Source organism: Globicephala melas, chromosome 8 (genome assembly GCF_963455315.2).
Source record: "Globicephala melas chromosome 8, mGloMel1.2, whole genome shotgun sequence".
NCBI classification, from domain to species: Eukaryota; Metazoa; Chordata; class Mammalia; order Artiodactyla; family Delphinidae; genus Globicephala; species Globicephala melas.
Genome location: NC_083321.1, coordinates 54317624 through 54331855, shown reverse-complemented (window position 1 = coordinate 54331855; position 14232 = coordinate 54317624). Strand labels below are relative to the sequence as shown.

Below are 14232 nucleotides of genomic sequence, written 5' to 3'. Positions count from 1 at the left end.
TCTCCTAAGCCCCTACTCTTAACACCACTTCTTCTGAGAAGCCTCACTGATGACCTCAGTTTAATATAGTCTTTCCTTTCTGTTTCTTCTGACATTTTACTGCTTGTACTATTCTACAGCACTGTTCACAATTGGCCTGACATTGTGGTTTTCTAGGTCCTGTCTGTTTTGCTTACTAGACAGTGAGAACCTCTAGAGTTGGGAACATATTTATTTATCTCTATATCCCTGGTTTCTGGCATAGCACCTTACAAGTAAGTACTCATTAAAAATTATTTGAATTGTACTTGAATGAAGAGCCTGCAACTGCAGTAAAAGGTGTACATAACTTTCACATGGCTGATTTGAGGACCAAGAAATTACTTATCTTCTCTGTTGCTTAGCTCATGGCAGACATTTAGTAAATATCAATCTTAAGTCCAGCCCAAACATGTTTATATATTTCTATATTTGCCATTGGCTAGATTTGACGGATCTAAATGTAAATCAGAAGTAACATAGTTTAGGTCAGAATAGGTACAGCGGAGTGAGAATTACCTCAAGTATAGTTGGAAAATCCTTTGGCAGAGAGTCAGAAGACTTGAGTTCCAGTCCCCACCTTTAAATTTCTGTGTGATCTTTGGCAATTTCTTTCTGCTTTTTGGACCTCCGTACTCCTGTTACGTGAGGGGGTCAGATTAGATGACCTCTAAGGTTGCTTCTGGCTTTGATGTTATGTGTATCTTAAAATCTTTGATTATCTTGGCTGTGATTTATACTTGTGGCTGTGGAATCCAGATGTGGTAAAGTAGAAAGAAGTAATTGTTGGTGAACATACTCCTCTGAATCCCTGACTGGTTTTGTTCAGTATGTAAAGTACCTTGTACATACTGGCTACTTGAAAACTGTTTTCTTTCCCTTTTTTCTACTCTAGCACTGTATCTTTATGCTTTTTATAGAAAAAGAAACATAAATCACTTCCCCTCCTTGGTTGCCTCTTGACTAGTGTCTGTCTAGAGACTGACTGCTCAGGAGGAAACAACAGTTTGCAGCTCATAGGTGAAGAGAGTTCTATTAGGACTATAGCTAGTAAATAACAGAACCAGGACTTAAACTTGTCTGATTCTAACTCCAGTCATCTTTTTACTATATCGCCCTGCCAGTGGCCCTTTTGAAACCTCACAGTGATCCTACATGTATTATAGAGTCATTCAGTTGATTAATAATTAGTACTTCAGTATAATTAGTTGCTTATAAATTAGTACTTCAGTATAATTAGTTGCTTATAAATTAGTACTTCAGTATAATTAGTTGCTTATAAATGAGACTCTGGGGCATTGGTAACACATGGTCAATCTGTCTTTCTCTCTGTTATATCAGTTTGTCATCTAGGATAGATAAAGGTTAGTAAAGATTTTAAGATACACATAACGTCAAAGCCAGAAGCAACCTTAGAGGTCATCTAATCTGACCCCGTCACGTAACAGGAATACGGAGGTCCAAAAAGCAGAAAGAAATTGCCAAAGATCACACAGAAATTTAAAGGTGGGGACTGGAACTCAAGTCTTCTGACTCTCTGCCAAAGGATTTTCCAACTATACTTGAGGTAATTCTCACCCCGCTGTACCTATTCTGACCTAAACTATGTTACTTCTGATTTACATTTAGATCCGTCAAATCTAGCCAATGGCAAATATAGAAATGTATAAACATGTTTGGGCTGGACTTAAGATTGAGGAACTTTCATTCTAAATGTTGGCCTCGGGCTTAGCTTTATTCTGCAGCTTGTCAGAAGGTGTTGGCTTGTCATCCTTCCAAATCTTTGACCAGCAGAGATTGCTAGAAGATTTAATATATATTTGGTCATGTTATTCAAGAGCTGAGTGTATTTCTTGCAAATCAAAACTACAATGAGGTAACATCACACAGGTCAGAATGGCCATCATCAAAAAACCTACAAACAATAAATGCCAGAGAGGGTGTGGAGAAAAGGGAACCTTCCTACACTGTTGGTGGGAATGTAAATTGGTACAGCCACTATGGAAAACAGTATGGAGGTTCCTTAAAAAACTAAAAATAGAACTACCATACGACCCAGCAATCCTACTTCTGGGCATCCGGAGAATACTGTAATTCAAAAAAAGATACATGCACCCCAATGTTCATTGCAGCACTATTTACAATAACCTGGACATGGATGCAACCTAAATGTCCATCAACAGAGGAATGGATAAAGAAGATGTGGTACATACATACAATGGAATATTACTCAGCCGTAAAAAAGAACAAAATAATGCCATCTGCAGCAACATGGATGGACCTAGAGATTGTCATACTGAGTGAAGTAAGTCAGACACAGAAAGACAAATATCGCTTATATGTGGAATCTAAAAAAAAAAAGGGTACAAATGAATCTTATTTACAAAACAGAAGTAGAGTCACAGATATAGACAACAAACTTATGGTTACCAGGGGATAAGGGTGGGGACAGATAAACTGGGAGATTGGGACTAACACATACACACTACTGTATGTAAAGTAGATAACTAATAAGAACCTGCTGTATAGCACGGGGAACTCTACTCAATACTCTGTAATGGCCTATATGGGAAAATAATCTTTAAAAAACAGTGGATATATGTATTTGTATAACTGATTCACTTTGCTATATACCTGAAACTAACACAACATTGTAAATCAACTATACTCCAATAAAAATTTTAAAAAAAGAATTCTTTTTCCTATCAGGATTGAAATTTTGGACTTGTTTTCCTATAAACAAAGTTTAGAATAGTGTATGTTTTAAAATGTGCTAATTATTGTGCTAGGTATAGATGGACAAAATGACCTCTGAGTGGATCTATGAAGTGTAAAGAGAGTAAAGACTTGTGCAGAAGCCATAGGAAAGGACTGGATGGAGGGCTGCAGAGAAACTGGAAAGTAGTGTAAAAATATTAAGTCCAAGTAAGTTCAAAGGAAAGGTTCAAGAAGGCACAAACTTGTGTTCTGTGAGTATAGTTGAAAGTACTGGCACTGTTTAGCACTGAGAAAATAGATTTTGGGCGGTGGAGGGAGTCTTGAGAGATGATTTCAGGTACGTAAAGTTCTGAAGAGGCAATAGACTTTCACTGAGTAGCCCTCATATAGGATTTAGGAATAATAGATGGAAGTAGTGTTTGTTCATTTGTTGTTCTTTTATTTATTCATTTGCTTGTTCATTTGTTCAACAAATCTTTACTGATTACCTGTTCTGTGCCAGGCCTGGTGTTGGGGATTGCGATGACTGAACTTTGTTCTTGAGGAGTTCATAGTCTTAAGTCTGGCAGGGAAGGGAAGTGCAGGGAGAGGCAAATGTGTAAACAAATAATTGCAATTCAGTGTGAGAAGATAAAACAATATAAGTGAGGGCTTCCCTGGTGGCGCAGTGGTTGAGAGTCCGCCTGCCGATGCAGGGGACGTGGGTTTGTGCCCCGGTCCGGGAAGATCCCACATGCCGCGGAGCAGCTGGGCCCGTGAGCCATGACCGCTGAGCCTGTGCATCCGGAGCCTGTGCTTCGCAACAGGAGAGGCCACAACAGTGAGAGGCCCACGTACTGCAAAAAGAAAAAAGCGATATAAGTGAGAGCTCTCTAAATGAGGTCACCAAAGATAGAATAGGCTGACTTGTGAGACTGTAGATTTCCTATCACTGGAGGTTTTCAAGCACAGGCTAGATGACCTGGGCTGGAATGTGGTACAGAGTATTCAAACATTGTATTCCAACAACAGATTTTAGGTTTTAATAATTTAGAATTTTTTTTTGAAATTGGCGATCTACCACCTAGAGTTCTCCAAACACAGTGGAAGAACTGAGAAATGAAGAAAAGCCTTATCAGAAAGGTTGATGAAGCCTTTCTTTTTTTTTTTTGCAGTGTGCGGGCCTCTCACTGCTGTGGCCTCTCCCATTGTGGAGCACAGGCTCCGGACGCGCAGGCCCAGCGGCCATGGCTCATGGGCCCAGCCGTTCCGCGGCATGTGGGATCCTCCCAGACCGGGGCACAAACCCGTGTCCCCTGCATTGGCAGGCGGACTCTCAACCACTGCGCCACCAGGGAAGCCCTGATGAAGGCTTTCTTGGTGAAATTCTGGGCTGTCATCCTGGAAAGGAGTAATATTCAATGAAGCTTTTGGCTGAAGGACCTAAGAGGCAAGGAAGGGCCTGCTTAGGGTATCAGGTGGCTGCAGGGAGTGTAATTTTGGAACTGGCAGTCTGGAGTGGGAAGGTACTCTTGAGAGCTGGGCCAGTAGAAATTCTCTTTGGGGGAGCTGAGGGACTTGAGTTGGGGCTGGGAGGGAAAGCAAAGACAAATCTGCAAAATGAAACTGGAAGAAATGGATAAAAAGCACACCACCCAGAGAGTTACTCTAGATTAACAAGATTGTCCTTGCTTACTTGATTTCTTTTGTTCAGAAAGAGAAGTGAGGAGCAGTGGGTTTGTCAGAGGTAGGTCAGGATGAATTATATAAACAGATGAAGTTTAAATTTGATCTTAAAAGATGAGTAAGATTTTCATCAGTCAGAGGAGGGAGAAATCACTGACAAGAAGCATTGGGGTTGGGGGGTGTAGGGCAAGAGGAGGGTAAGAGACTACTTGGCAAATTCAGGAGAACAGAGATTTCTGAAGTGTGGTTTGAATGCAAGCTGTGTCCAGGTACAATGGCTTAGTTTGTGAGGCAGTTCAATATCAAAGATTGCAAAGGACCTTAAAATTTCGTCTGTACTGAATTCCTTAAAGGCAAGGTATATAACTATGTCAAACTTTTGATTAATAGAAATATTTATTGAATCCACTGTTGAGTTAGATACTATACTAGGCTCTTTTGGATTACAAAGGTGACAAAATCGTGCCTGATCTTTGGGTTACATTCTTCTGGCGAAGATAATTAAAACATAGTAAAAATAAATGTGATAACCTGGAAATATACCCATTGCCTTTGGAGTGTGGAGGAGGGGACCTTAACTTCTTGAAGGTGAGAACATTTCAAAAGGGCTTCATAGGAGAAATAGCAGTTGAGGGGCTTCCCTGGTGGCACAGTGGTTGAGGGTCCGCCTGCCGATGCAGGGGACGCTGGTTCATGCCCCGGTCCAGGAGGATCCCACATGCCGCGGAGCGGCTGGGCCCGTGAGCCATGGCCGCTGGGCCTGCGCCTCTGGAGCCTGTGCTCCGCAACGGGAGAGGGCACAACAGTGAGAGGCCCGCGTACGGCAAAAAAGAAAAAAAATAGCAGTTGAAGGATGAGTGAATTTGAGGATAGGGAAATTGGCATTCTAAGCAGAGGGAACAGCATGTGTACAGGAATGAAAGTGTGAAAGCTACAGTATACTTGAAGAAGTTGGGTGTGGCTAGAGTATAAGGGGAATTAGAGGGAGTGGTAGTGGTGGGAAATGAAGCTGATGGTGGAATGGGTTAAACAATGGGAGGGCCTTTAACAGCAAGCTAAGGAACTTTAGCTTTTATTCTGGGATGTCACTGAAGGGTTTTAAGTAGAGGTATGAGTGTTTTAAGATCACTGATGGCGTGTGGAGAAAGGATTGAGGGAAAAAATGGATGCAAGGGATCATTTAGCTCTGCATTTATTAGAAAATGTTAAGACTCCTATAGATTTTGTCCATAGCATTTAAGTAGTTAACTTCTAAAGCAGTGGTATTCAATTCTGGCAGGCACTGGGATCACTAAGTTTTAAAATTATAAATTTTGGGCTTAACCCAGCCGTACTAAATCAGAATTTATGAGGGTCATACAAGGACATCTATATTTCTGAAAAGTTTTGGTGATTATTACACTGTTTTGTTTTGTTTTGTTTTGTTTTTTTGATGATTAGAAACTTCAGTCTAAAAAGCACTGTTGTATTTGACTCTAAGGAGCTTACATTCTAAATAGTCATGGTTAAAGATATAATTTCCAGGGGCTTCCCTGGTGGTGCAGTGGTTGAGAGTCCACCTGCCGATGCAGGGGACACGGGTTCGTGCCCCGGTCCGGGAATATCCCACATGCTGCGGAGCAGCTAGGCCCGTGAGCCATGGCCACTGAGCCTGCGCGTCCGGAGCCTGTGCTCCGCAACGGGAGAGCCCACAACAGTGAGAGGCCCGCGTACTGAGAAAAAAAAAAAAAAGAAAGATATAATTTCCAGTGTAGCATGAAGAATAATGAGAAACTTTATTAACTCTGGATATATTCATATTTATCTATTGTCAAGCACACTTATTTAAGGTAATAACATCTATCTTCACTAAAACTACTGGTTCCATCTGATAGGGATTTTTTCCCTTTTCTTTTAGATTTTATTCCTTCTGTTTCCGAGAAGCACTGGAAATTGCCTGTAAATTCAGCACCATATAGGACAAGATGGTTAATGCATTGATCATCATATATTTAGAACAAGGTCAAATTTTAGAGGAAGGAGATACTGGAGAGATGATAAAGGCCAGGGATCAGCAAACTTTTCTTGTAAATGACCAGATAGTAAATATTGTAGGTTTGTGAACAACCTAAATATTTTAGGCCTGTTGCAACTACTAGTATTGCCATTAGAATGTGAAAGAAGCCATAGACAATATGTAAGTGAATGGATGTGGCTGTGTTCCAGTAAAACTGTTTACAAAACCAGCAGCTTTACTGACCATTGGTATAGTGATACAATTCCTACCAGAGAAGGAATGATTTTCCTAAGGTAACAAAATTAGAGCTTGGCAGAGAACTCACTATGTGGAATACTGTTGGCAGTTTTATTTAATCTTCATGTGAATGACTGAATGGAACCCAAGTGGTTAAGGAATTTCTCTAAAGCTTGTTAAGTAGCACAGGGATTCATTCTCAGTTTAACTGGGCCAAATTTCTGCCTTTTAAATCACATCATGGTGGCTTTTTGTGCTCTCCGATGCCTTAGATAGGAGAATGAAGAGAAAAGCAAGAACCTTGTGAATTTTCAGCAGTGCTTGGCACAGAGTAGGTATTACATCTTTGAGTATGGTGGACTGAATAAGATAGCAGTAGTCATGGTATGCAGTGGAAGGGCTTGAGGTGGGTCCTGGAGGAAGGGTTGTAAAATTTGGATTCCTTTAAAATTTTCAATACCTATTTCCTTTTGCTCAAAAAATAATAAAAGAGTTATGTTCTTCTTTCTGATTCCAGTAGCTGCTGCTGGTGCTGACAATGTCGAATAACGGCCTAGACATTCAAGACAAACCCCCAGCCCCTCCGATGAGAAATACCAGCACTATGATTGGAGCTGGCAGCAAAGATGCTGGAACCCTAAACCACGGTTCCAAACCTCTGCCTCCAAACCCAGAGGAGAAGAAAAAGAAGGACCGATTTTACCGAGCCATCTTACCTGGTGATAAAAGTACAGTATTTCATTTCTTTCTCATCATTTGTATACTTAAAAAAAATTTTTTTTGGTAACCTGAATATAATATTTGTCCCTTCCTTGATTTAATTTTCCTTTAATTCCTCTTTTTCTCATTAAATATTTTCCTTATTCCTTATCTTCTTTTCCTGAAATGACTGTGAAGTCAAATGGAAAATAGACCCATTATTATACTCTATTAACTATATCTGACCAAAATTCTAGGAAAATAATTATGCTCTTGCCAGATTTTGGGCAATCTGAAGCCATATATTTACTTTTTTTTTTTTTTCATTTTAACATCTTTATTGCAATATAATTGCTTTACAATGGTATGTTAGTTTCAGCTTCACAACAAAATGAATCAGTTATATCTATACATATGTTCCCATATCTCTTCCCGCTTGCGTCTCCCTCCCTCCCACCCTCCCTATCCCACCCCACCAGGCGGTCACAAAGCACCGAGCGGATCTCCCTGTGCTATGCGGCTGCTTCCCACTAGCTATCTACCTTACGTTTGGTAGTGTATATATGTCCATGCCTCTCTCTCGCTTTGTCACCGTTTACCCTTCCCCCTCCCCATAGCCTCAAGTCCATTCTCTAGTAAGTCTGTGTCTTTATTCCTGTTTCACCCCTAGGTTTTTCATGACATTTTTTTTTCTTAAATTCCATATATATGTGTTAGCATACGGTATTTGTCTCTCTCTTTCTGACTTACTTCACTCTGTATGACAGACTCTAGGTCTATCCACCTCATTACAAATAGCTCGATTTCGTTTCTTTTTATGGCTGAGTAATATTCCATTGTATATATGTGCCACATCTTCTTTATCCATTCATCCGATGATGGACACTTAGGTTGTTTCCATCTCTGGGCTATTGTAAATAGAGCTGCAATGAACATTTTGGTACATGACTCTTTTTGAATTATGGTTTTCTCAGGGTATATGCCCAGTAGTGGGATTGCTGGGTCATATGGTAGTTCTATTTGTAGTTTTTTAAGGAACCTCCATACTGTTCTCCACAGTGGCTGTATCAATTTACATTCCCACCAACAGTGTAAGAGGGTTCCCTTTTCTCCACACCCTCTCCAGCATTTATTGTTTCTAGATTTTTTGATGATGGCCAGTCTGACTGGTGTGAGATGATATCTCATTGTAGTTTTGATTTGCATTTCTCTAATGATTAGTGATGTTGAGCATTCTTTCATGTGTTTGTTGGCAGTCTGTATATCTTCTTTGGAGAAATGTCTATTTAGGTCTTCTGCCCATTTTTGGATTGGGTTGTTTGTTTTTTTGTTATTAAGCTGCATGAGCTGCTTATAAATTTTGGAGATTAATCCTTTGTCAGTTGCTTCATTTGCAAATATTTTCTCCCATTCTGAGGGTTGTCTTTTGGTCTTCTTTATGGTTTCCTTTGCTGCACAAAAGCTTTTAAGTTTCATTAGGTCCCATTTGTTTCCTTTTGTTTTTATTTCCATTTCTCTAGGAGGTGGGTCAAAAAGGACCTTGCTGTGATTTATGTCATAGAGTGTCCTACCTATGTTTTCCTCTAAGAGTTTGATAGTTTCTGGCCTTACATTTAGGTCTTTAATCCATTTTGAGCTTATTTTTGTGTATGGTGTTAGGAAGTGATCTAATCTCATACTTTTACATGTAGCTGTCCAGTTTTCCCAGCACCACTTATTGAATAGGCTGTCCTTTCTCCACTGTACATTCCTGCCTCCTTTTTCAAAGATAAGGTGACCATATGTGCGTGGGTTTATCTCTGCGCTTTCTATCCTGTTCCATTTATCTATATTTCTGTTTTTGTGCCAGTACCATACTGTCTTGATTACTGTAGCTTTGTAGTATAGTCTGAAGTCAGGAAGCCTGATTCCTCCAGCTCCGTTTTTCGTTCTCAAGATTGCTTTGGCTATTCGGGGTCTTTTGTGTTTCCATACAAATTGTGCAATTTTTTGTTCTAGTTCTGTGAAAAATGCCAGTGGTAGTTTGATAGGGATTGCATTGAATCTGTAGATTGCTTTGGGTAGTAGAGTCATTTCCACAATGTTGTTTCTTCCAATCCAAGAACATGGTATATCTCTCCATCTATTTGTATCATCTTTAATTTCTTTCATCAGTGTCTTATAATTTTCTGCATACAGGTCTTTTGTCTCCTTAGGTAGGTTTATTCCTAGATATTTTATTCTTTTTGTTGCAAAGGTAAATGGGAGTGTTTTCTTGATTTCACTTTCAGATTTTTCATCCTTAGTGTATAGGAATGCCAGAGATTTCTGTGCATTAATTTTGTATCCTGCTACTTTACCAAATTCATTGATTAGCTCTAGTAGTTTTCTGGTAGCATCTTTAGGATTCTCTATGTATAGTATCATGTCATCTGCAAAGAGTGACAGCTTTACTTCTTCTTTTCCGATTTGGATTCCTTTTATTTCCTTTTCTTCTCTGATTGCTGTGGCTAAAACTTCCAAAACTATGTTGAATAAGAGTGGTGAGAGTGGGCAACCTTGTCTTGTTCCTGATCTTAGTGGAAATGCTTTCAGTTTTTCACCATTGAGGATGATGTTGGCTGTGGGTTTGTCATATATGGCCTTTATTATGTTGAGGAAAGTTCCCTCTATGCCTACTTTCTGCAGGGTTTTTATCATAAATGGGTGTTGAATTTTGTCGAAAGCATTCTCTGCATCTATTGAGATGATCATATGGTTTTTCTCCTTCAATCTGTTAATATGGTGTATCACATTGATTTATTTGCGTATATTGAAGAATCCTTGCATTCCTGGAATAAACCCCACTTGATCATGGTGTATGATCCGTTTAATGTGCTGTTGGATTCTGTTTGCTAGTATTTTGTTGAGGATTTTTGCATCTATGTTCATCAGTGATATTGGCCTGTAGTTTTCTTTCTTTGTGACATCCTTGTCTGGTTTTGGTATCAGGGTGATGGTGGCCTTGTAGAATGAGTTGGGGAGTGTTCCTCCCTCTGCTATATTTTGGAAGAGTTTGAGAAGGATAGGTGATAGCTCTTCTCTAAATGTTTGATAGAATTCGCCTGTGAAGCCATCTGGTCCTGGGCTTTTGTTTGTTGGAAGATTTTTAATCACAGTTTCAATTTCAGTGCTTGTGATTGGTCTGTTCATATTTTCTATTTCTTCCTGATTCAGTCTTGGCAGGTTGTGCATTTCTAAGAATTTGTCCATTTCTTCCATGTTGTCCATTTTATTGGCATAGAGTTGCTTGTAGTAATCTCTCATGATCTTTTGTATTTCTGCAGTGTCAGTTGTTACTTCTCCTTTTTCATTTCTAATTCTATTGATTTGAGTCTTCTCCCTTTTTTTCTTGATGAGTCTGGCTAATGGTTTATCAATTTTGTTTATCCTTTCAAAGAACCAGCTTTTAGTTTTATTGATCTTTGCTATCGTTTCCTTCATTTCTTTTTCATTTATTTCTGATCTGATTTTTATGATTTCTTTCCTTCTGCTAACTTCGGGGTTTTTTTGTTCTTCTTTCTCTAATTGCTTTAGGTGCAAGGTTAGGTTGTTTATTCGAGATGTTTCCTGTTTCTTAAGGTAGGATTGTATTGTATAAACTTCCCTCTTAGAACTGCTTTTGCTGCATCCCATAGATTTTGAGTCGTTGTGTCTCCATTGTCATTTGTTTCTAGGTATTTTTTGATTTCCTCTTTGATTTCTTCAGTGATCACTTCATTATTAAGTAGTGTATTTTTTAGCCTCCATGTGTTTGTATTTTTTACAGATCTTTTCCTGTAATTGATATCTAGTCTCATAGCGTTGTGGTCGGAAAAGATACTTGATACAATTTCAATTTTCTTAAATTTACCAAGGCTTGATTTGTGACCCAAGATATGATCTATCCTGGAGAATGTTCCATGAGCACTTGAGAAATATGTGTATTCTGTTGTTTTTGGATGGAATGTCCTATAAATATCAATTAAGTCCATCTCGTTTAATGTATCATTTAAAGCTTGTGTTTCCTTATTTATTTTCATTTTGGATGATCTGTCCATTGGTGAAAGTGGGGTGTTAAAGTCCCCTACTATGAATGTGTTACTGTCAATTTCCCCTTTTATGGCTGTCAGTATTTGCCTTATGTATTGAGGTGCTCCTATGTTGGGTGCATAAATATTTACAATTGTTATATCTTCTTCTTGGATCGATCCCTTGATCATTATGTAGTGTCCTTCTTTGTCTCTTCTAATAGTCTTTGTTTTAAAGTCTATTTTGTCTGATATGAGAATTGCTACTCCAGCTTTCTTTTGGTTTCCATTTGCATGAAATACCTTTTTCCATCCCCTTACTTTCAGTCTGTATGTGTCTCTAGGTCTGAAGTGGGTCTCTTGTAGACAGCAAATATATGCGTCTTGTTTTTGTATCCATTCGGCCAATCTGTGTCTTTTGGTGGGAGCATTTAGTCCATTTACATTTAAGGTAATTATCGATATGTATGTTCCCATTCCCATTTTCTTAAGTGTTTTGGGTTCGTTATTGTAGGTCTTTTCCTTCTCTTGTGTTTCTTGCCTAGAGAAGTTCCTTTAGCAGTTGTTGTAGAGCTGGTTTGGTGGTGCTGAACTCTCTCAGCTTTTGCTTGTCTGTAAAGGTTTTAATTTCTCCATCAAATCTGAATGAGATCCTTGCTGGGTAGAGTAATCTTGGTTGCAGGTTTTTCTCCTTCAACACTTTCAATATGTCCTGCCACTCCCTTCTGGCTTGCAGAGTTTCTGCTGAGAGATCAGCTGTTAACCTTATGGGGATTCCCTTGTGTGTTATTTGTTGTTTTTCCCTTGCTGCTTTTAATATGTTTTCTTTGTATTTAATTTTTGACAGTTTGATTAATATGTGTCTTGGCATATTTCTCCTTGGATTTATCCTGTATGGGACTCTCTGTGCTTCCTGGACTTGATTAACTATTTCCTTTCCCATATTAGGGAAGTTTTCAACTATAATCTCTTCAAATATTTTCTCAGTCCCTTTCTTTTTCTCTTCTTCTTCTGGAACCCCTATAATTTGAATGTTGGTGCGTTTAATGTTGTCCCAGAGGTCTCTGAGACTCTCCTCAGTTCTCTTCATTCTTTTTTCTTTATTCTGCTCTGCAGTAGTTATTTCCACTATTTTATCTTCCAGGTCACTTATCCGTTCTTCTGCCTCAGTTATTCTGCTATTGATCCCATCTAGAGTATTTTTCATTTCATTTATTGTGTTGTTCATCATTGTTTGTTTCATCTTTAGTTCTTCTAGGTCCTTGTTAACTGATTCTTGCATTTTGTCTATTCTATTTCCAAGATTTTGGGTCATCTTTACTATCATTATTCTGAATTCTTTTTCAGGTAGACTGCCTATTTCCTCTTCATTTGTTAGGTCTGGTGGGTTTTTATCTTGCTCCTTCATCTGCTGTGTGTTTCTGTGTCTTCTCATTTTGCTCATCTTACTGTGTTTGGGGTCTCCTTTTTGCAGGCTGCAGGTTCGTAGTTCCCGTTGTTTTTGGTGTCTGTCCCCAGTGGCTAAGGTTGGTTCAGTGGGTTGTGTAGGCTTCCTGGTGGAGGGTACTAGTGCCTGTGTTCTGGTGGATGAGGCTGGATCTTGTCTTTCTGGTGGGCAGGTCCACGTCTGGTGGTGTGTTTTAGGGTGTCTGTAGACTTATTATGATTTTGGGCAGCCTCTCTGCTAATGGGTGGGGTTGTGTTCCTGTCTTGCTAGTTGTTTGGCATAGGATGTCCAGCACTGTAGCTTGCTGGTCATTGAGTGAAGCTGGGTGCTGGCATTGAGATGGAGATCTCTGGGAGATTTTCGCTGTTTGATATTATGTGCAGCTGGGAGGCCTCTTGTGGACCAGTGTCCTGAAGTCGGTTCTCCCACCTCAGAGGCACAGCACTGACTCCTGGCTGCAGCACCAAGAGCCTTTCATCCACAGAGCTCCTTAATTTGGGATGATTCGTTGTCTATTCATGTATTCCACAGATGCAGGGTACATCAAGTTGATTGTGGAGCTTTAATCCGCTGCTCTGAGGCTGCTGGGAGAGATTTCCCTTTCTCTTCTTTGTTCTCACAGCTCCCAGGGGCTCAGCTTTGGATTTGGCCCCGCCTGTGCGTGTAGGTCGGCCTGAGGCGCGCCGTGCGTTCTCCCGGGGGAGTTGTCCCTGGATCCCGGGGCCCTGGCAGTGGCGGGCTGCACAGGCTCCCCGGAAGGGGGTGTGGATAGTGACCTGTGTTCGCACACAGGCTTCTTGGTGCCGGCAGCAGCGGCCTTAGCGTCTCATGTCTGTCTCTGGGCTCCGCACTTTTAGCCGCGGCTCGCGCCCGTCTCTGGAGCTCTCTTAAGCAGCGTTCTTAATCCCCTCTCCTCGTGCACTAACGCCCTGCAGGCTGTGTTCACGCGGCCAACCTCAGTCCTCTCCCGGCGCTCCAACAGAAGCCGGAGCCTCAGCTCCCAGCCCCGCCCGCCCCGGCGGGCGAGCAGACAAGCCTCTCGGCTGGTGAGTGCCGGTCGGTCCGATCCTCTGCGCTGGAATCTCCCCGCTTTGCCCTTCGCACCCCTGTTGCTGTGCTCTCCTCCGCGGCTCCCAAGCTCCCCCACTCCGCCACCCGAAGTCTCCGCCCGCGAAGCGGCTTCCTAGTGTGTGGACACTTTTCCTCCTTCACAGCTCTCTCCCGCTGGTGCAGGACCCGTCCCTATCCTTTTGTCTCTATTTTTTTCTTTTGCCCTAACCAGGTACGTGGGGGGGTTCCTTGCCTTTTGGGAGGTCTGAGGTCTTCTGCCAGCGTTCAGTAGGTGCTCCGTAGGAGTTGTTCCACGCGCAAATGTATTTCTGGTGTATCTGTGGGGAGGAAGGTGATCTCTGCGTCTTACTCTT

The 14232-nt window shown here is 40.8% G+C and overlaps 1 protein-coding gene across 3 annotated transcripts in view; it reads left to right on the top strand.

Annotated features, from left to right (window-relative positions):
• The window catches only part of PAK1 (p21 (RAC1) activated kinase 1), a 159176-nt gene that overhangs the window by 79444 nt on the left and 65500 nt on the right, over positions 1-14232 (top strand). For 2 of the 3 annotated variants that reach the window (XM_060303753.1, XM_030835982.3), the window contains exon 2: positions 7152-7362. In XM_060303753.1, coding sequence (XP_060159736.1) covers positions 7173-7362 — 190 coding nt within the window. In that variant the 5' untranslated portion in view covers positions 7152-7172. The remainder of the gene's footprint in view (positions 1-7151; positions 7363-14232) is intronic. The other variant, XM_060303754.1, reaches the window with a different exon arrangement.